Source organism: Procambarus clarkii, chromosome 90 (genome assembly GCF_040958095.1).
Source record: "Procambarus clarkii isolate CNS0578487 chromosome 90, FALCON_Pclarkii_2.0, whole genome shotgun sequence".
NCBI classification, from domain to species: domain Eukaryota; kingdom Metazoa; phylum Arthropoda; class Malacostraca; order Decapoda; family Cambaridae; genus Procambarus; species Procambarus clarkii.
In genome coordinates, this window is record NC_091239.1 from 8483364 (window position 1) to 8506580 (window position 23217).

The following is a 23217-nucleotide window of genomic DNA, read 5'->3' on the forward strand; positions in this document are numbered from 1 at the left end:
CTTTACATTTTATTATTGATCCTGCAACCTCAGATTTTAACATGCATTGATTTGGCATGCTATAAGTATCTAATTCCTGACACCATAAAGAATGGTGTAGAATAGCGTATAGTAAAACCATGGTACTGTATACTGCACTCATACATGCCATCTTGAGGTTATCTTGAGATGATTTCTGGGCTTTTTAGTGTCCCCGCGGCCCGGTCCTCGACCAGGCCTCCACCCCCAGGAAGCAGCCCGTGACAGCTGACTAACACCCAGATACCTATTTTACTGCTAGGTAACAGGGGTATAGGGTGAAAGAAACTCTGCCCATTGTTTCTCGCCGGCGCCCGGGATCGAACCCGGGATCACAGGATCACAAGTCCAGTGTGCTGTCCGCTCGGCCGACCGGCTCCCATAATGCCATGGCCCATAATGCACAAAAACAAATTCCCCTTACGCAGTTCGCTCTTGCCATAACGTCCTAGGAATCATGATGATGCCATGCAAAATTCCAAGGATTTTTATGGACCTGGAAGATATTAGTAATTAAAAATCTATTACAAATACAGTAGTTAACTTTAAAATTAATTGTCAGAATTTGACATTTTCAAAATTTCTTCACCTCACTACAGCCAAACTAAAATTATTACAATTTATTTTCCCCACCATCAGAAAGGAATGTTTTATGATATAAAAATGATTTTTTTTCATGTGCACCAAGAAATTGGCTTAATTTAAGGTGCACATGTTAAGAAATGGTGGGGGGAAAAAGGTGATGTAGAGCATGGCTGGGTAATGGACCCACCCTACCCACAAGGGTTACCCCTCAGGATCCTAGAGTAATGAAAAAATGCCCCTACTAAACTCCCCTTATGGTGGCAACCTGCCAAATAATAAAGGTTCTGATATGTTAGGGCAGACAACAGGGAGTTACCATAACCAATTCCATTTAGCAGGTACAAATATTATTTGGACAGGCTTTGAACAGCACTTGCCAACAGGCCCAGCAAAGTCAATGACTATCAGAGAAAACTGCATTACGGTAGCGAAAAAAAAGCAGCTTGCCAACAATTTCACCATGGCTGCTGCAGAAGTACTTTTTAACCCATTATATAAGAATTTTAATAAAACGCTTGAGACCAAAAAACTCCCAGAAGTCTGTATAAAGGCAAACATAGTTCCAGTTTTCAAAAAAAGGGGGGATAGAATGGAGGAACTAAATTACAGACTGGTGTCATTGACAAGTATTCCGCATAAAGTGGTGGAGATAGTAATTATGTTGAGAATGGTGGAGCATCTAGTGAAGACCAGCTACATGATGAACGCTCTGTATGGATTTAAACAGGGAAACTCGTGCTTGACAAACATGACAAGAGTTTTATGACAGGGCTATTAAAATGACAAGAAAAAGAAGACTGGATAGACCGAATTTTCAAATGTATTGTCAAAAAGCATTTGAAACCGTTCCTCATGAAAGACTATTGTACAAGATAGAGAAGCAGCTAGTAAAAGAATGAACTACGTAAGTGAAAACCTGAAGGATAGAAATTAGTCAGTCAGAGAGGAAGTTTCAAGATAGGAATACAACAAGTGAATCCCACAAGGCTTGGTCATGGGACCGCTGTTGCTCCTAAATTATGTAAACGACCTGCCCGAGGGAGTGAGCTTGTACATGTTAAATTTTACAGATGATGCAAAGCTGATGAATGTAAAAACAGAGGACTACAGGAAGTTAGAGGAGAAACTTGACAAACTCCAGGAGTGGCCAAATAAATGTTTGCTGGAATTCAGTTGCAGTAAGTGTTAAGTGTTGAAGATGGAAAAGGAAGAGAGGACACTATATATACAGAATACATCTACACCTTAAGGGGAAGGCAACTATGCAGGAATCTGAAAGAGAGAAATTTGGGAGTGGAGATAATTCCGACAAACACAGGAGGTGCACAATATATAAACGTGACTTGACATTAAGTGTACATGAATTACTTTAAGCACATGTTAATTCGATGTAGATTAATTTTATTTGTTTATTATTGGTACTAAAAAAGACATTTGTATGCCCTTCCTATATGAAGGAAATGTATAATTACGCTACTCAAGCCATCGTTGCCATGACAACGGAGACGCAACCTGCCAAGTAACCATGGCAACGAGGACGCTACCTGCCTCGCATGTGATACTAGATAATCAGTAACACCTTCCTGGTCTGCAAAACTTTGTTTGTGTCAGTTTACGGTCTGCTGTGATCACATTACACGAAAGGAGCTGGATTATTCTTATTCTTAGAGCTAATGAAATTTCCCCAGAAAGTTTAATTACTACCTACCTGGAAATAGGGTTCCGGTAGCACAGTTGGGTTCGTTCTCTACGCACAATCGAGAATCCCGGATTCGAATCCCAGGTGGGACAGATATGCTCGGATACATTCCCTTTCATCTAATGCCTCTGTTCACCTAATAGTGAGTAAGTACTCAGGTGTTAGTCAGCTTGTGGGGCTGCATCCTGGGCGGGGTCAGTAATTCGGCCTTTGGGGGGGGGGGGATCACGATAAAAGCCTCATGTATATGAATACACTCTGGCTTCCTGTCCCCCGACACAATGAATTATAATATACTGTCAAAGATACAATGAATTATAATATACTGGCAAGGATACAAGCCACAAGGCGACTCGCCAACGGATTTTGAAACCTATCAAACTTAACCTAGCTTATCTTGAGGTTATCTTGAGATGATTTCGGGGCTTTTAGTGTCCCCGCGGCCCGGTCCTCGACCAGGCCTCCACCCCCAGGAAGCAGCCCGTGACAGCTGACTAACTCCCAGGTACCTATTTACTGCTAGGTAACAGGGGCATTCAGGGTGAAAGAAACTTTGCCCATTTGTTTCTGCCTCGTGCGGGAATCGAACCCGCGCCACAGAATTACGAGTCCTGCGCGCTATCCACCAGGCTACGAGGCCCCCTTACCCTTTCGAGCTTACCCTTAACCTTTCTAACCCAATCGGGTGAAATAGTCTAACCTAAGCCAAAACATCCTAGCATAGCAATAATTGATACACGGGTTTTAACAAACAGAAACCGAGCTTCGTAGAGTGGTCTGGTGTGGGAAACGACCATACCCAGCTGTCAATACCTGTGAGGTAACTCTCTTCGCTTGTCACACGCCACCTGTAACAGCCCAAATGTCACCTGCAGACGGGTGTTAGCACTCCAGGTGCTACAGTGTGTTGTGAGGGCGTGGTGGTGTGCTACAGTGTGTTGTGAGGGCGTGGTGGTGTGCTACAGTGTGTTGTGAGGGCGTGGTGGTGTGCTACAGTGTGTTGTGAGGGCGTGGTGGAGTGCTACAGTGTGTTGTGAGGGCGTGATGGAGTGCTACAGTGTGTTGTGAGGGCGTGGTGGTGTGCTACAGTGTGTGTTGTGAGGGCGTGGTGGAGTGCTACAGTGTGTTGTGAGGGCGTGGTGGAGTGCTACAGTGTGTTGTGAGGGCGTGGTGGAGTGCTACAGTGTGTTGTGAGGGCGTGGTGGTGTGCTACAGTGTGTTGTGAGGGCGTGGTGGAGTGCTACAGTGTGTTGTGAGGGCGTGGTGGTGTGCTACAGTGTGTTGTGAGGGCGTGGTGGTGTGCTACAGTGTGTTGTGAGGGCGTGGTGGTGTGCTACAGTGTGTTGTGAGGGCGTGGTGGAGTGCTACAGTGTGTTGTGAGGGCGTGATGGAGTGCTACAGTGTGTTGTGAGGGCGTGATGGAGTGCTACAGTGTGTTGTGAGGGCGTGGTGGTGTGCTACAGTGTGTGTTGTGAGGGCGTGGTGGTGTGCTACAGTGTGTTGTGAGGGCGTGGTGGAGTGCTACAGTGTGTTGTGAGGGCGTGGTGGAGTGCTACAGTGTGTTGTGAGGGCGTGGTGGAGTGCTACAGTGTGTTGTGAGGGCGTGGTGGAGTGCTACAGTGTGTTGTGAGGGCGTGGTGGAGTGCTACAGTGTGTTGTGAGGGCGTGGTGGAGTGCTACAGTGTGTTGTGAGGGCGTGGTGGAGTGCTACAGTGTGTTGTGACTGAAAGGGCGTGTATTGTGGAGAAAAAACACAGTGAGAGTTGTGTGCGCTACAACACGAGGCATGAGCGACCTGGAAGAGGAGTCGTCCCTGGTTGACGACGACGACGACCAGGACGCTGACCACGCACCAGATGCCATCGCCCACGACCAGCAAGATGCCTCAAGCCAGAACCAACAGGCGGATGGGCCAGATGAAACGGGAAACGAGGATGATGAGGGAGAGGAGGTGGCGCTGCCCTCCCCACCACCGTCACACCCTCCAGGTAAACACACCTGCCTTTCCCACTGATCCTTACGCCCTTTGATATATTAGATGAACTTAAAGTTAGTTGTTTAGTCAGAGTTGGTTTGTTTTTGTATTGAGGCTGATATTTTCTTCCTGATTCCATGTATGACTAATCATCGTGTGAGATGGGCATATTAGATGAACTTATAGCTAGTTTTTGGTCTACACTGTGTGATCTTTCATATAGAATAAGGTAGCAGCACATTGCTGTGTATACCTAAACTTGTTAATAAAAACAAATTGATAAAATCCTCGAGGAATCCCTATGGCTTTGTTCATCTTATGTCTTTACCTTCTCTCATGAGCACTATGAATGATATCTTAGCTCTCTTGAACATTCTGCAATATAACACTGTCTGTAATTAGTGGCGTTATATAATATACACAACAACTACTGTACCTACTATATGTACCTTATATATATACAAGAAGTGACGGGTTGTGAATGTACATTTGCTGGGGATTAAGTGATACATTCTTACAGTCATTTACACGCATAATATTTTCCTTTATATATCATAAATAAATCATTTATTATAAAAATAAAATAATAATAGTTATTATATTGTATCAGTGGCTTAGCTCATTCTTTTGCAAATAAATTAGCCGGAGATGAAGGCTTTGGGTCTATGGGTTAACGCAGCCTCTCTCTACATCACTCTCTATTGTATCCTCTGTAGGCAGACGAAAATAATGGCTTGCAGTTAACACTATATATATATATATATATATATATATATATATATATATATATATATATATATATATATATATATATATATATATATATATATATATATATATATATATATATATATATATATATATTATATATGCAAGAGTCTTTACATTCTTGTACAGCCACCAGCACGTATAACGTTTCGGGCAAGCCCTTAATCCTAATTTTCCTCGGAATACGACCCGCCAAATCTTTTAACCATTCACTGCTGGGTGAACAGGTGAGTACAGTTAAGGATTGGCACGAGGTCAATCCTCCCCGGTGTGTGACGTATGACTGTAAGAGCGTGGTGGAGTGCCACAGAGTGCGGTGTGTGACTGTGATAGTATGGCAGAGTGCTGCTGCTACAGAGAGTACTGCTGCAGGTGGAGGACCATCATGGGAGGCGGTGTTCAAGACTCTTGGGCCCGACCATCCACTGCTAAGACGCTTCCAGGAGGCCAAAAACAAGCAGCTCTTGGAGGAGAAGAGTCAGCTGCAGCTGCGACTCAGACAACTGGTAAAATACTCCTTTCGTATTCTGCAAATACTTGTCATTGAAATGTTATTTTCTATAATATTTAAGTAGCAAGAACATCCCTTCAGATGTTATGTATACACATGGTGTAGTGGGAGTTCTTAAGTGTCATAACGATCATTGCAGCGCCAGCAGACTGAAGACCTGAGGCAGGACAACGTGTCGCTTGGCGCTCAACTCTTCGGCGTGCAGCAAGCAGTGACCCGAGCACAGGCAAGTACACCATCACATGCACCATCACCACTCACGGCACCACCACCACACGGCACCATCACCATACTTTCCAGTCAGCTTCACAACACCACAACCTCTCATTGCATCATCATTATCCCTCTCACTACACCACCACCACCTATCACAACACCACATGAACTTCGCCTTACCAGATAATGTACCATAAACGTTTATAATGTTTTTCCTGAAGGTCAGACAAGTGTATCTTATAAAGGTCCACAGCAGAAGGAGATTTGGTCAAATCGTGCACAAGACTTCAACGAATTTAGCTTTCTGATTCTCAAAACCGTATATATCGTTAGGGAAGGTTGTGTTAGCTTTGATTAGGCTATATTAGGCTCGGTTGGATCATGTTAAGTTAATCCGAGTTAGGATGTCTAAGTTGGATAAGGTTAGGCAAGTTTGAAAATGCTTTGACGTTTTCTGTACGATATTGTCTCATCAGACGCGCGCTGGAAGCTACCTTGCGAGTCAATGAAATCAGGATTCAAGGAAATCAGGACTATATAATTGACGAAGTCAAATCTTTATTACTGTATATGTGATCACGAATAACATAACAGTGAGACTGCATAGTGCTATTATGTTTACTAGAGTGCATTTGAAGTTTCCATACCGTCCAGTAGGATTACACAGATTGCTAGCAGTTAGAACTATTGCAATGGGAGTCCAACGACTGAAAACAATGGCCCAAGAATTGAAGCTCACTAATATCCGTGAGTGCAGGTGAACCTGGACAAGGCGAAGGCTGAGAGGCGGAGGACGAGGCAGGCAGTGCAGGCCGCCCAGGACACACTGCTGCAGGCAAGGGAAGAGGAGCGTACCCTGATGGCTGCACTTAACAACGCCAGGAAGCACGGTGAGAAACATCAAGTTCCCCACTTGCCTTTGATATTATGTTCCCCACCCTCGTTTGATACCATGTTCCCCACCCTTGTTTGATACCATGTTTCCCACCTTCGTTTGATACCATGTTCTCCACCTTCCCTTTATACCACGTGCCCAGTCTTTCTCAACACTTTACGCCTTTCCATTGAATCATGCTTCCTACTTCTTTTGACACCGTATTTGGTGGCGGGCAGAGGCGGAGGTCGGGCGTGAGGTTGGGCGGCTGGGGTCGCGGGTGGCGGCGGTGAAGGCGGCGAGGACTGAGAGTGAGGGGGACATCACCACCCTCACTCGTGCCATACACAACACGGCCTGGGACAGGGCCAACCTGGAGAAGGACAAGATGGCCCAGGTAAGTCCTTTTGTAATCTAGCATAGCTTATATTAATGAAGATATAGTGTGAATATGCTAATTATTAATTCTGAAATTTAGGTTGCATGCAGTTAGTTTCATGGCATAACTCAACCAAGATGACGCAAAAGATGCATAATTTGATCTTTACACATACTGATCTTTGTTTAAAATATGTGAGTGTATCAGGACATGTTAGTGGAGCGGGTGAGGGCGGCGGTGGAGAGGGAGAGCGCCACCCTGGCTGCCCTCCACACCACCACCAGGGAGCAGAGAGACCTCACACACGCCCTCCACACACGTGCCAGGCTACAGCAACAGGAACTCTTGCAACTTGGTAAGCCGGAGGAAACAAGAAAGGATTGAGAGAGAGAGAGAGAGAGAGAGAGAGAGAGAGAGAGAGAGAGAGAGAGAGAGAGAGAGAGAGAGAGAGAGAGAGAGAGAGAGAGAGTGTGTGTGTGTGTGTGTGTGTGTGTGTGTGTGTGTGTGTGTGTGTGTGTGTGTGTGTGTGTGTGTGTGTGTGTGTGTGTGTGTGTGTGTGTGTGTGTGTGTGAGTGTGGGACAGATGGGCTAGGCTGGGGCTATTGAAATTGAAATAAGTTTATTGAGGTAAAATACACACAAAGGGATGAGGTAGCTCAAGTTATTCTCACCCTGTTCAGTACATCGTGTTAATACATACATATAAACACATCACAAGCAATAAACATATTACCAAACATTCTGAGAGATAAACATCTACATTTCCTTGGCTGAGGCTATGACTTCCGTTTTAGGTTTCAGCATAACATGTTTATCATTATTATTTTCAAACTCAATTTATCTGATTCGTATATAATTACAGCATAATATTCAGAGCAGTAACAAGATTAGCAAAATAACTTTTTAAGTTTGTATATCTCTAGAAGAATATGAAGCCCCTATAAAAGTATTTGTGTGTACGTCTGATACCATACTACTTGTGAAGGAGGAAATGTATATGTTTATCTCTCAGAATGTTTGGTAATATGTTTATTTGTGATGTGTGTCTATGTATGTATTAACACGTTGTACTGAATGGGATGAGAATAGCTTGAGTTACCTCATCCCTTTGTGTGTATTTTACCTCAATAAACTTATTTCAATTTCAATTTCAATTAGTTTTTGACGCTACTTGTCAACTATTTATACTACAGCACCACAATATTTGTTTAAAAATTCTAAATGTATTTTCAAATAATTGACATAGCACGATATTGTCATATGATGTGCTATTATAATGTACTGCCTGCAATACCGATTTTACACATTTGAATGAAACGTAGGAATGATGCAGGGGTCATTATTCTCTCGTGTTGAGCAGAGTGAGAGCACCGCTCCTGTGCCAGGTAAGCTACGGGCTCACCATAGCCCATGCTACTTGCCCCGCTCCTGTGCCAGGTAAGCTACGGGCTCACCATAGCCCGTGCTACTTGGAACTTGTTGCGAGTAGCTGAATCTATAACCACAACAACAGAGAGTGAGAGCGTGGGCGTGCGGCGGGCCTGGGAGACCAACGTTATCATGCTACAGCGACGCTCGCAGGAACAAGCCCTAGTCCGCCAACACCTACATGAGCTCCTTGCCCAGCAAGCCGGTCTCCGAGCCCAGGTACACGTTAACTATATTCCACAGTGATATATAGCTTTGGGTAACCGGCATCTTCACTACACTCACAACTATTTTCACTGCGTACTGTGACCATCTTCACAACAGCCTTCATCACTGTAATCGTCTACACTGCACACCACCATCGTCACTGTAACCACCTTCATTATACCACACTGTATTTACCACTGTAACCACTTCCACTGGACGTTGTCTTCAACAACAACACTACAGATCTAAGTGTATGCTTCATTTAATATTGACTTTATGGCAGAGTTATGTATCCGGTAAATGATTATTCTTTAATTCTAGATGTACCTCTACGAACCTAATGTATTTGTTTAAGAGAAGTTGAAACTTTTGTTAATTTTACTGTTAGTTTATACTCATAATTCTAGCTACTCGGGGAGTTTTCCCCAGACTGTATTTATGTTAATGGTTAACAGGTGCACAACACGGGGAAGGCGGTGAAGGATGAGCAGCTGCTTCACGAGCAAGACTCCCTCAGGTGAGTCTCTGGGGCTCACAATGGGTTATTTGTATTCTCCAACCACTTGGATTGGGCGAGCACCCATATCCTCGCTTCATGCACATTTCCGGGATAAAAATTAGCAATTTAAGCTCCATATATGTGCAATCACCCTGAATTCCGCCCAGAAATAACGCTCAAGAGTTATATTACCGAAAGGCATCGTATTTTGTAAACTGTAGGGGGATTTGGTCAAAATCTGACCAATCGCCGTTTTCATTAACCTGCAGGTTGATGGCAGATCCCGGAAGATGTAAGAGGCTGGATACCGTTCCTTCCCTTCCTCCTTCTCTACCATCTTCCTCTCGTGTCCTTATATCGCTTCTAAGCTCTATCTAGTCTAATTGCCTTAGCTCTTTCTTCTGATATAATTATTTGTTATTTATATTTTTGTATTGTCTACTGTAAATCTTGTCGAATTGATTGTACATGGGAACATTCGACAGATCTGGGAGGGGTGGTAATCATGCCTTGCGATATTTAATATACACATGATAATAATAAATAGCCAACCTATTGCTAGTTATTGCTTTTTATAATAACACGGTTAATAATATTGATTAAAATAGGGTATGGTGTGCTTCGGGAGATAACATGTGAATGGCTATTCATGATTATTATTTGTATATTGTTATTAATGGATTATTATTTGTTTTAGGTTGTTATCCCTGGAGCGTGACGTCACCAAACAAAAACAGCGGCTGGCGGTAGCGAGGGAAGAAACGCAGCAGCTGGTGGAGCGTCACGAGGCGCTCTCTCTTGTTGTAGACCAGCTGGATGCCAGCTGCCAGGAGAAGCACAAGGTAAGGACCAGCTGGTGGAGCGTCACGAGGCGCTCTCTCTTGTTGTAGACCAGCTGGAGGCCAGCTGCCAGGAGAAGCACAAGGTAAGGACCAGCTGGTGGAGCGTCACGAGGCGCTCTCTCTTGTTGTAGACCAGCTGGAGGCCAGCTGCCAGGAGAAGCACAAGGTAAGGACCAGCTGGTGGAGCGTCACGAGGCGCTCTCTCTTGTTGTAGACCAGCTGGAGGCCAGCTGCCAGGAGAAGCACAAGGTAAGGACCAGCTGGTGGAGCGTCACGAGGCGCTCTCTCTTGTTGTGGACCAGCTGGAGGCCAGCTGCCAGGAGAAGCACAAGGTAAGGACCAGCTGGTGGAGCGTCACGAGGCGCTCTCTCTCTTGTTGTAGACCAGCTGGAGGCCAGCTGCCAGGAGAAGCACAAGGTAAGGACCAGCTGGTGGAGCGTCACGAGGCGCTCTCTCTCTTGTTGTAGACCAGCTGGAGGCCAGCTGCCAGGAGAAGCACAAGGTAAGGACCAGCTGGTGGAGCGTCACGAGGCGCTCTCTCTCTTGTTGTAGACCAGCTGGAGGCCAGCTGCCAGGAGAAGCACAAGGTAAGGACCAGCTGGTGGAGCGTCACGAGGCGCTCTCTCTTGTTGTAGACCAGCTGGAGGCCAGCTGCCAGGAGAAGCACAAGGTAAGTACCAGCTGGTGGAGCGTCACGAGGCGCTCTCTGTTGTTGTAGACCAGCTGGAGGCCAGCTGCCAGGAGAAGCACAAGGTAAGGACCAGCTGGTGGAGCGTCACGAGGCGCTCTCTCTTGTTGTAGACCAGCTGGAGGCCAGCTGCCAGGAGAAGCACAAGGTAAGGACCAGCTGGTGGAGCGTCACGAGGCGCTCTCTCTTGTTGTAGACTAGCTGGAGGCCAGCTGCCAGGAGAAGCACAAGGTAAGGACCAGCTGGTGGAGCGTCACGAGGCAGCTGGAGGCCAGCTGCCAGGGGGAAACACATCGAGTTAAACGTCACACTCGTATCACCTAAAAAAAATTATATATAATTGTGATCAATTTAATTGTTATTTGAGATTTGTTATTTGACTTTGGATTTGATGCTTGCAGGAGGTGAAGGAGGAACTACGGAGACTAGAGCGAGTGTACGGACGGCTTCAAGCGGCCACTATGCGCCACCGGCGACTGGAAGATCTTGCCCTCGACAAAGTGGGCGAGCACACCGCAGCCTCCAGGGCAACGCTCAACTTGCGGAGGCGCGTCTCCGACACCAGGGCCATGTGCCGCAAGCTGGTTAGTGTTGCAAGGTGTTCCATGATGGGAATGTCTCCAGGTGCCGCAGGATGGTGATTGGTCAGGTTCCGCAGGCTGGTGAGTGTGGCCAGGTGCCGCAGGCTGGTGAGTGTGGCCAGGTGCCGCAGGCTGGTGAGTGTGGCCAGGTGCCGCAGGCTGGCGAGTGTGGCCAGGTGCCGCAGGCTGGCGAGTGTAGCCAGGTGCCGCAGGCTGGCGAGTGTGGCCAGGTGCCGCAGGCTGGTGAGTGTGGCCAGGTGCCGCAGGCTGGCGAGTGTGGCCAGGTTCCACAGGCTGGCGAGTGTGGCCAGGTGCCGCAGGCTGGTGAGTGTGGCCAGGTGCCGCAGGCTGGCGAGTGTGGCCAGGTGTCGCAGGCTGGTGAGTGTGGCCAGGTGCCGCAGGCTGGCGATTGTGGCCAGGTGCCGCAGGCTGGTGAGTGTGGCCAGGTGTCGCAGGCTGGTGAGTGTGGCCAGGTGTCGCAGGCTGGTGAGTGTGGCCAGGTGTCGCAGGCTGATGAGTGTGGCCAGGTGCCGCAGGCTGGCGAGTGTGGCCAGGTGTCGCAGGCTGGCGAGTGTGGCCAGGTGTCGCAGGCTGGTGAGTGTGGCCAGGTGCCGCAGGCTGGTGAGTGTGGCCAGGTGCCGCAGGCTGGCGAGTGTGGCCCTAGTTTCAAGTGTGGGAAAATTTGCCTCACAAAACTGATATTACCAGATTGGCAGATCTCAGACATAATCAAGAAGGGTGTGCACACTGCACACACTTTTGGAATGTGCAATGTGGAAATCTCCGCCACGGTACCCCGCCATAGATGAGTGAACCAGCGGGTGAAACAAACAACTCCACTCACCTACACATGAAAGTGAAGACGTTTCAGATAATCTTATGACCCCGCAAGATAGAGCGAGAAGTGGAGCAGATAAGCAACTGCGTGATGAGGTATTGCCCACAAGGGTGAGTCATTGTGATCCCAGGTGAATGATTACTCTTACTTATGACAGAGGTAAATGTGGGCCCCCGACATTGACTGGTGAGTGTGGACCCCACAACATGGTAACTGCATGTTGGAGACAAGGTGGTGTTTATATCGATTGTCTTAGATAATTATAACTAGTGGTTACGTGTGTTAGGATGGTCTATGACTACGTTGTTGTTTTAGATTCAGCTACTGGAACCAAATTTCCATAGCACGGGCTATGGTGAGCCCGTAATGCGACTACGGAGAGTGCCCGTAATATATCGTGATGAAGGTCTAAGGTGTGGTGATTTGTGGTGACGGACGTTGGACTGTGGTGAGTTGTTTAGTGTGTTGGTAGTCAGGTTCGTTGATCTGAGGTGATAGTGTTAAATGCATTGGTGTATGGTAACTTGTAGCTAAGTTAATTGACCTTTTTTCACGTGTGGCGGCGCAGGAGGACGAGCTGGTGGAGCGGGAGCGGAGTGCGGCCGAGGCAGCCCTGATGGCTTCCGACGGGCGAGCAGCAGTCATCACCCTCACCACCACCAGGGACACGCTCACCACAGTGGTAGACCAACTCAACGCTGACGTTGCCAGGTTTGTTGCCAAACGGCCCTGAATGTGGCCAGGCGCTTCATTAACAGGGAGAAACAAGGGTATTGACTCGTCAGTCGGTTATAATCACTACGATGATTCTTGGTGGTGCATCACTAAGCATCGTTGCACACGGAAAAAAGTGTCCCGACCTCGGGGTTTTTAGTTTTGAGCTGGATTAATTCGTGTATGCATGTTTCCAGATTGTGTATTGTATACATAATTTTACATCATAGTGGGGCGTGGAGGGAACCCATTCTTGTTTCTTCAAGTTCAATATTTTCATCCTTTTATTGGCGTTTGTTCCTAGTAGAGTTCCTCAGTCCTACAGGCATAATATATTGCACTTGTAGTAGTATTAGTAGGCATCCATCAGTCTCAGGAGACTATGGAGTTGCGCTCTGGTTGTCGGTCTGGAGTGGCTTCACCAGGGCGCAAAGCCAGGGTAGGTTGATATGGAGAAGCTGTTACCCAGGCAGCAGCGCTTGTAGTTTGCTGCATTATCATCCCTCGCTGCTCGCGCTAGAGCCCTCATATACGCTCCAGGTTGCTCTTGCAGTATGTGCAACGTGTTACTTAACCACTCACCAGGGACCGTCTTGACGCAGTATTAACCAGGTATTGGACCTATAGGTTTTTACTATATTGAAATACCGCTAAGTCAGTCATACAGCTAACTGCCTATGTGCAACATTTAGTGTGATACACAGACTGCAGTCATCTGTTTTATACTATGTTGAGACAGGTGTGACTAAGTAATGGAGTAGCAAAGTGAGGGACGGTATGTCAGGTATGAGGCTTACCTGAGAGTAGTGTTGTGAGGTAAGACTATATGAGAGGCATGAGGGAGTGTAGTGTAGTGAGTCGCAACTCTAACAATCATGAGGGGGAATATGAGTGCTGTGTAGTGAGAGGAGACTAAGGCAGGTATTAGGTATCTAAGAATAGTGTAGTGAGTTAAGACTGTTGCAGGTATGAGGCAGACCTGAGGAAGGGGCAGGAGAGGCTCAGCGCCAACCAGTGCTGTGTGGACCGACTCAACAAGGAGCTGGCCAAGGTTCTCAACCTCACTGGGGTGAGTCTCACCCTTTACACTCATTGCTTAATATCTTCCTTGCTGCCAGATAGCAAAATAAATATTTCAGATCATTTGTGTTGCTCTGTTCCTCGAGTATCTGTGTAATGCTTCTTCACGATATAAACAGTGGAACCAAACTGTTGTGTTGACTAGTAAATATACAACAAAATATCAGTCATGAAAAATGTTTTCAGTTGTTTTACAATCCAATTAAATGGTAATACTTGTAAAAGTATCCTCTACAGGGAAAATGATATCGGGGCATTCCTTTGCTATCAATATACAGAGGGTCTCACAGACTGTACTGAAATATATCTCCCTTGTAATATGTACTCAAATATATACCTCACATGAAATATATAACTTTAAATGCGTAAAGTTAACGGCTGAGCAAAAGCTTTTTGTAATCACTCACAAATCTGAAGAATATGTGAATTACAGCATTAATGAATGTGTCATTCTCTATTAGCAAAGTATATATGAAATAAAATATATAAATTATCAGTTGTTGTTGTTAAAGATTCGCTACCTGGAATGTAAAATTCCAAGTAGCACGGGCTATGGTGAGCCCGTAGGCCTTTGATAAATTATCAATAAATATATTCACTATTATGATTTAAAGGGAAGTGAGGGACCTCCGGCCGAGCGTGAGGAGCGCCGTCTACGACTCCTGCTGGAGGACCGAGAGAAGGAGAGGAAGGCCCTGGAGGAGGAAGCCCTCACCATACAGTGCCAGCTGCTGGAGACCCGGGAGGCGAGGGACACCCTTGCCAATACCTCCTCGCTTCTACACCAAGGTCTGTCACACCTTCAGATGCTGAACTGATATTCTGTTCTATAGTTGTTAAATGTGTGAACCTTTCTTCATATGACTGATTACACACTGTTTATGACTGTGAATCCCTTCCTCATGACTATCCCTGCTTGTGGCTCCTTCCTCGTGACTACCCATTTTCTTATTTAGAGCCTTCTTCTTCTTCTTCAGGACCACCCAAGGTGGTGACTCTTCCTCTTGGCAGCCTCCTATTATGACCTTCCTCAGGGCTTCCCCCCTATTGTGACCCTCCTCCCTCCTTCCTCAGGGCTTCCCCCCTATTGTGACCCTCCTCCCTCCTTCCTCAGGGCTTCCCCCCTATTGTGACCCTCCTCCCTCCTTCCTCAGGGCTTCCCCCCTATTGTGACCCTCCTCCCTCCTTCCTCAGCACTACCACATATTCTAAACCCATGTCTTCGCAAGTCTACCCGCTATTATTTTGTTTACCATCAACCCCAACTCTTGTCTTTAGATTTTATTGTTATCATTTTGTGTCCGTTGACATTTAGCTGTGTTATGACCCCACAACCGGCGCTTCACCGCCTTCGTCTGAACCCTCCATTACTCTGCGGCAGAGTTGAGTGTGTTGCGGAGTCGGCAGGCGCGGTTGGAGGGCGAGGTGGGGCGGGAGCGCGGCGCCCTGAGGGAGGCGCAGCAACGGCAGGAACGGCTGCACCGGGCTGTGGCCACGCTGGACGCCAGGCTTCATCAGGAGAAGCAGACGAGGGAGGCCACCACCCGCGAAGCCCACGCTGCAGAGGCTCTGCTCTTGGCCAACCTGCAGGTGCGTTCAACGGACGCTGTGTGACAGGGTTTCTTCCCGCTCATCTCTCTCCTGTTCAGATCTTTGAATTTTGCCTTCAGAAGTATTTATTTTACCTATGGCTTTGTTCTTTTGTTTATTGTTCGCGGAACGCTGCGCATACTAGTGTCTTTAGGCATAATATATACGTGCTTTATCTAGAAATCCAACATTCTGCTTTTAACTCGTTTTGTGTGTAGGTACGTTTTCCTAAATTTTATTCTCATTATTATGTTGACCAGACCACACACTAGAAAGGGAAGGGACGACGACGTTCTAGTGTGTGGTCTGGTCAACAGATTTCAGCCACGTTATTGTGACTCATCGTCTTATTATTATGATTATAATATTACATTCTCGAGCATTTTTATATTTTAATTCATTCATTAATCATTTACTCCTGTATGTTCATGCTAGACTAATGAGGACAGTCGTGGTGGTTCTTCGTTATCTCTGTGCTCGTGTTGCTTCTGTTTTTCACTCCCTCTTATGTTTTCGTTAACATACACATCAGAAAATAGTGGTGAGATAGTTTCAGTCTGTCCTGGACCTTTATCAAGTCGTGAATAGAAAGAGTGGTAGAAAAAGTATGGTATACTACTACAAATAGTTCACACCTTCGCGCCTTCTACCACATATTCTGACCCAATATATTGTCTCAACCAATCTTTCTTTACAGGCCTTGATAATGGTCCAAGGCTGACCGAAACCTCGTCACCACTTTTATTTTCAGATGTGTGTGTTGCGTGTCCAGAGATTTCATGCTCTAGCCGAAGCTGCATTCTGTAAATAGACTTGAGCGATGTATTTAAAGCTCAGTAATTACAATATTTCTCTAGGAGCTGGAGAAGGAGGTGGCGAGGAAGGAAGGGGAGGTCGAGCACCTGAGGGAGAAGAAAGAAGAAGTGGAGGGGCAAGTGCTGGAGGCGACGCAGGAGCGAGCACAGCTGGAGAGGGTACTGGTGGAGCTACGTGACGCCAGGGACGCTCTGAGGAAGGAAACTGGAGTCGAGGGTGATCTGCACGCCATGAGGACGGAGATAACCCGCATGCAGGTGAGAGATGACCCTCCCCTCCACCTTACACACACACTCGCTCACTCGCTAAAACACTCGCTCACGTCAGCTGTGTATCAATGCCAGACTTCAAAAACTGCTTTTGTTCATCTTGATATAAGTGAGAACTAAAGGTCACGGGTCTGGTATCGCTGTACAGGCTCGGTGGCGCACACTGGAGGCGACGCAGAAGGAGTTATCTGGCCAGCTGGAGCAGAGTGTGAGCGTGGAGGGGGCCCTGAAGACCCGCACTCTGGCTACCGTGGAGAAGCTCAGGCGTGACCCCAACTCCGCCAAGGCCACCAGACTGATGCACGAAGACATCCTCAAGAGGAAGATGGCGAAGGCTGGGCGGGTCAGTTTTTGTCACCTCTCTTGTTATAATCATTCATTATAACTCATCATTGTTATGATGAATCAGATGTTCTGATAGGTATTGTATGATTGGCCACCACCTGGGGCCCTAGTACCGGTGATATGGCTCGAACACACACACACATACACACACACACAAAGAGAAAGACATAACCATAAAAACAGAAACCTGGAGAGAGAAAGGTAACAAGAGGAAAGAGATAGGTGGAAGGAGAGGGTGAGTGAGAATGGGGAGAGAAACCGACCCCGGGTACCGCCGAGTTCACCATCTAGTGTAATTATAGCTAAACTTTGGTCTCTAAGTCGTATCTGAAGTATCTTAAAGGTATATGAAGTATCATAAATTATATACCGAGTATGGTATATACTTTAAGAGAGTGAGGGAAGGAATACCATGTACTTGTAGAGACTGCGAGAGCTGCAGGCGGCGACGGAGGCAGCGAGGGAAGAGCGAGGTCGTCTGGAAGAGGAAGGGCAGCGCAAGGAAAGGCTTTACTCCCAAAAGGTCCGCCTCCTGCAGGACGCCGCTACGCACCTCGAGGAGAGACTCGTCAAGAAGCAGGAGGTACGGTCTTTATCTCTACTTCTGTCTCTGTCTCTGTACTAACCTGGCTGTGTTTGCTATATTGAGCATCGGTTCCTTAGTCTTGCCTTACGTACTTAAGTATTTTAAGCCAATGGCATTTCCGTAATTTATCCTATCATGTTGACCAGACCACACACGGTGTGGTGGTTGGAAGAGAACTTAAAGAGCGTCCCAACCACTCCAAATTTTCTAAGCGCATCTCAAGAGCCACTTGATGGCCAGTTCCGCTTGCTATTACTTTACCTCACACCGCCCTCAGCAATCATGAGTAGAGAGAGAGTCGTGTCTACCCGTGTGCCTTAGCGTGTCTTCACATGCAATGGTTTGCTTTATGCAACACCACGTCAGATTTAACATCACGATTTTGATAAATTTTCAAACGTAACTTTTAAAAATTTCATACTACATAACTCTCGAACCCGTTCAACATAACTATTGTTGACACGCCGTCAGAGGTCCCTGTGCGCGTGGGTGGGACCTCAGAGTGAATTGAAAGGAAGGGAGTTGGGTGTGTGGCGGAGATCACTGTCTGCCTGGGGTTGGGTCAGTGTGGGGGTCTCTGGATGTTATTGTGAGGAAGGGGGGGGGGGGTCTGATTGTTTGTGGGGGTCGCTGGGTTGTGGTGGTTAAGGAACTAAGGTTAGGATGAGAGATCAGAAGGTTGATATAACACATTCATACCCGACAAACCTCTGAATGGAAGCTGAAACTGTTCAAAGCGGCACGCTGCTGGACATATTGAAGTCGTATTGTCAATTCTTGCATGATTCTGTAAAACAATACTGCATGATGTCAAGCCATGTTGCACTCAGAGCTGGACATTGTTGCTAGACAACACGGAAGGCGAAACATTCTTCACAGTCTGCCACCTTACACTTACGTTCTCTGCTACAGGAGCAGCTGCACCTACAGGAGTGGCGCGCGAGGCTGCGACACCTGACGGCGCTGCGGGATGGGCGATACAAGACGCTGGCAGCGGCGGGAGAGGAGGCGCAGCAGGCTCTGAGGTCGAGGCTGGTGACGCGGGCCCACGCCTACACGGGCGTGGTGACGCAGCTGGAGGCCAGCTACCCTCAGATGGAGGTCAAGCTCAGGAACATTAAGGGTCTCCTACAGAACTTCCTAGAGTGAGGAAGCTGTGAAGGAAGAAGAGCTTGGCCAATCAAAGCACTACACACGAGGCATACTTCACGCCATACCAGCTATGTCATAGTAACCTCCTCGCCCCTTCTGCAGTGTGATTGTGGCTGGTAATGTAAGCTGGACTAGTCCAGCCAAGTTACATTCTTCTCCTTCACATTAAAATCGTCTATAAAATAGTTGTAACTGCAGTAGCATTATTTAGCATCGTCCAAGAAACGTGTTGCCAGGTACTGGAACAATTTCCAGTGTTTGGGTACCACAAAATTTACTATTGGTACTCATTGTACCTCTCATATGTATTGTGAGGCGATAATACAACCTTGGAGCACAGTACTGTGAGAGTAGCGGCATGAAGAACACTTCAGAAGGTATGAAGATCACAACAACACAACAGGTTTGCCAAGACAGCTGGGTTGTGTGGTGTAATGGTGCTTTATAGTTTAACTAAAAATCAGCATTTTTCACGTTGGAGTAAATTGCGAGAAAAAAATTGGTGTGTTAATTGGGAGGACAGATTGCTGGGGGTGACGAGACGTCGTTATCTTGAGGTTATCTTGAGATGATTTCGGGGCTTTAGTGTCCCCGCGGCCCGGTCCTCGACCAGGCCTCCACCCCCAGGAAGCAGTCCGTGACAGCTGACTAACACCCGGGTACCTATTTTACTGCTAGGTAACAGGGGCATAGGGTGAAAGAAACTCTGCCCATTGTTTCTCGCCGGCGCCTGGGATCGAACCCAGGATCACATGATCACAAGTCCAGCGTGCTGTCCGCTCGGCCGACCGGCTCCCTCGGTCGTGGCTCGGTATTCTGCACATATTTCACATTTGCAGACAAAACACATCCCAAAATTACTGTGAGTAATATTTTAGTATTGGTGGAGTATCTGTGAGTGTCCGTATAAGCTTAGGAGTGAGTGCTCAGCTTAATAAGTAGAGTAAGTCTCTCTTTTCTGTAAAACATAATTACTTGTCATACCTTTTGTGTTTTTGTATTTAGCATTTAAGTTCAATAAATTTAAGCAGAGTACAATCTTTCCCTGGATCCAAAATAACGCTCGTGTGTCCGATTTCCGATATTAACGATATTTTGAAAACTGCAGGGGGGTTTGGGCAAAATATGACCCATCGCCATTTTCAGTAATTGGCATATTTTCGGTATAAAAAGTCGTAATTTGAAAATGCAAATAGGTGCAGAGAGCCAGAATTTGGCTCCAAAATATGGCTCAGGCCTCGAATTTGGGATATTTTGAAAACAGCAGGGGGGTTTGGACAAAATGTGACCCACCGCCGCTTTCAGTAATTGGCATATTTTCGGTATAAAAAGTCATAATTTCAAACTGCGAATACGTGCAGAGAGCCAGAATTTGGGTCCAAAATATGGCTCAGGCCTCGAATTTGGGATGTTTGGGATATTTTGAAAACTGCAGGGGGGTTTGGGTAAAATGTGACCCACCGCTGCTTTCAGTAATTGGCATATTTTCGGTATAAAAAGTCGTAATTGCAAACTGCGAATACGTGCAGAGAGCCAGAATTTGGCTCCAAAATATGGCTCAGGCCTCAAATTAGGGATGTTTGGGATATTTTGAAAACTGTAGGGGGGTTTGGGCAAAATGTGACCCACCGCCGCTCTCAGTAATTGGCATATTTTCAATATAAAAAGTCGTAATTTCAAACTGCGAATACGTGCAGTGAGCCAGAATTTGGCTCCAAAATATGGCTCAGGCCTCGAATTTGGGATGTTTGGGATATTTTGAAAACTGCAGGGGGGTTTGGGCAAAATGTGACCCACCGCCGCTTTCAGTAATTGGCATATTTTCGTTAAAAAAAAGTCTTAATTTCAAACTGCGAATACGTGTAGAGAGCCAGAATTTGGCTCCAAAATATGGCTCAGGCCTCGAATTTGGGATGTTTGGGATATTTTGAAAACTGTAGGGGGGTTTGGGTAAAATGTGACCCACCGCTGCTTTCAGTAATTGGCATATTTTCGGTATAAAAAGTCGTAATTGCAAACTGCGAATACGTGCAGAGAGCCAGAATTTGGCTCCAATATATGGCTCAGGCCTCAAATTAGGGATGTTTGGGATATTTTGAAAACTGCAGAGGTGTTTGGGGAAAATGTGACCCACCGCCGCTCTCAGTAATTGGCATATTTTCGGTATAAAAAGTAGTAATTTCAAACTGCGAATACGTGCAGAGAGCCAGAATTTGGGTCCAAAATATGGCTCAGGCCTCGAATTTGGGATGTTTGGGATATTTTGAAAACTGCAGGGGGGTTTGGGCAAAATGTGACCCACCGCCGCTTTCAGTAATTGGCATATTTTCGGTATAAAAAGTAGTAATTGCAAACTGCGAATACGTGCAGAGAGCCAGAATTTGGCTCCAAAATATGGCTCAGGCCTCGAATTTGGGATGTTTGGGATATTTTGAAAACTGCAGGGGGGTTTGGGCAAAATGTGACCCGCCACCGCTTTCAGTAATTGGCATATTTTCGGTAAAAAAAAGTCGTAATTTCAAACTTCGAATACGTGCAGAGAGCCAGAAATTGGCTCCAAAATAGGGTTCAGGCCTCGAATTTGGGATGTTTGGGATATTTTGAAAACTGCAGGGGGGTTTGGGCAAAATGTGACCCACCGCCGCTTTCAGTAATTGGCATATTTTCGGTATAAAAAGTCGTAATTGCAAACTGCGAATACGTGCAGAGAGCCAGAATTTGGCTCCAAAATATAGCTCAGGCCTCAAATTAGGGATGTTTGGGATATTTTGAAACCTGCAGGGGTGTTTGGGCAAAATGTGACCCACCGCCGCTCTCAGTAATTGGCATATTTTCGGTATAAAAAGTCGTAATTTCAAACTGCGAATACGTGCAGTGAGCCAGAATTTGGCTCCAAAATATGGCTCAGGCCTCGAATTTGGGATGTTTGGGATATTTTGAAAACTGCAGGGGGGTTTGGGCAAAATGTGACCCACCGCCGCTTTCAGTAATTGGCATATTTTCAGTATAAAAAGTCGTAATTTCAAACTGTGAATACGTGCAGAGAGTCAGAATTTGGCTCCAAAATATAGCTCAGGCCTCGAATTTGGGATGTTTGGGATATTTTGAAAACTGCATGGGGGTTTGGGGAAAATATGAACCAACGCCCTTTTCAGTAATTGGCATATTTTCGGTATAAAAAGTCGTAATTTGAAAATGAAAATAGGTGCAGAGAGTCAAAGTTCGGCTAAAAAATCATGTTCAAGATTCAAAGTTCCGACATTTCAGATATTTTGAAAACTGCAGGGGGGTTTTTGCAAAATATGACCCATTGCCTTTTTCAGTAATTGGCGTATTTTCGACATAAAAAGTCGTAATTTGGAAATGAAAATAGGTGCAGAGAGTCAGAATTCGGCTCAAAAATCACGCGCAGGTGTCAATTTTCCAACATTTCAGTTATTTTGAAAACCGCTGGGTGGTTTGGCCAAAATATGACCCATCGCCGTTTTCAGTAATTGACATATTTTCGGTATAAAAAGTGGTTTTAAAATGAAAATAGGTGCAGAGAGTCAGAATTCGGCTCGTAGATGACCAAGTGGGTTCACTTGTCCCCTAGAGTAACTTAGAGATGCCCAAAACACTGGCTTAAAATACCTTTACACGAAACACACACCTAGCTAGTAGTAGGGTGTGTTAATGAGTTCTTAACGTGTAGAATAAGCCCAGAATAAGGTAAGGGAAGAGAGGAGGAGGAAGAGGAGACAGCCACATAGGGAAATGTTGACATCTGCACAGCAGTCCAGACAAGACCGAGGGAGAGCCCAGTGACCGAGCTCTCTCAAGCTGCTGCCGGGAAGATTCCTAGCTGATCGTACAGCTATAAACATTACAAGTCTTCACCGACATTCAATACTGGTTAATTTAACAGTTTTTAGTTGATAACTGGTTCAATATTATATTTAATCATCAACAAGCTCAGGGTCTGAATGCTTTGTGAGAAACAAGATTCATTGTACGTTTGGCAAGGAAAATGGAACCAAGGTATGAGACACTCTACGTATAAACGTTATTGTTAATTAAATATTCTTCTCACAATATTTGGAACTCAATTTGACCTCTGGTTTCCAACTAAGAACCCAGGGTCGTAACAACTGCATAGTATAATGATAGGAAAAAAAGCACTGGAAATTAACTCCAAACATACAAATGGCGGATAATAGGAGCATCCACATTTAGACGAATATAAGGATATAGAGCCTAAACATGCCAAAGGCATGCAGTCTGGATAGGTAAATAGAATATTGAACAGATAAGGAACCCCGGAAGTGTACTGCATTTTCTGTGCCTCGAATTACATCCACTTAGCAGCTATTTGATGCCAAATTTTCTTATCGCACCTTTGCTTATCTGTAGGTTACCATGTGAGCCAGATACAGGAGAGTGATACTGATAACGTTCACCGCTGAGTGTGCCCGGGAGTTAATGGGACCATATATCTTATCTGTTTAGGTTGATAATGAGGCTGTGTAGGCTTCCTGTCATCACCAAGTTTAGTCTTTTATTTTAGAAGATTCTATA

At 46.0% G+C, this 23217-nt stretch overlaps 1 protein-coding gene and 1 long non-coding RNA gene across 2 annotated transcripts; one reads left to right on the forward strand and one right to left on the reverse strand.

Annotated features, from left to right (window-relative positions):
• The first annotated feature begins 3901 nt into the window (after nt 1–3901).
• Nucleotides 3902–19698, forward strand: LOC123746542 (coiled-coil domain-containing protein 40). The gene is made up of 18 exons (XM_069318259.1): nt 3902–4290; nt 5418–5551; nt 5696–5782; nt 6530–6662; nt 6886–7043; nt 7233–7380; nt 8539–8672; nt 9116–9177; nt 9857–10001; nt 11091–11273; nt 12677–12819; nt 13789–13891; nt 14517–14691; nt 15284–15492; nt 16350–16565; nt 16726–16920; nt 17347–17505; nt 18421–19698. Exons 1-18 carry the CDS (start codon nt 4089–4091, stop codon nt 18655–18657), a joined length of 2823 nt encoding a protein of 940 aa, XP_069174360.1. The 5' UTR covers nt 3902–4088; the 3' UTR covers nt 18658–19698.
• On the reverse strand, nt 6307–12789 carry LOC123746543 (uncharacterized). Its single transcript, XR_006771520.2, has 2 exons — nt 12653–12789; nt 6307–7019 (listed from the first exon to the last, which is right to left on the reverse strand). It is a non-coding gene; the product is annotated as an uncharacterized lncRNA (long non-coding RNA).
• Nucleotides 19699–23217: the final 3519 nt, after the last annotated feature.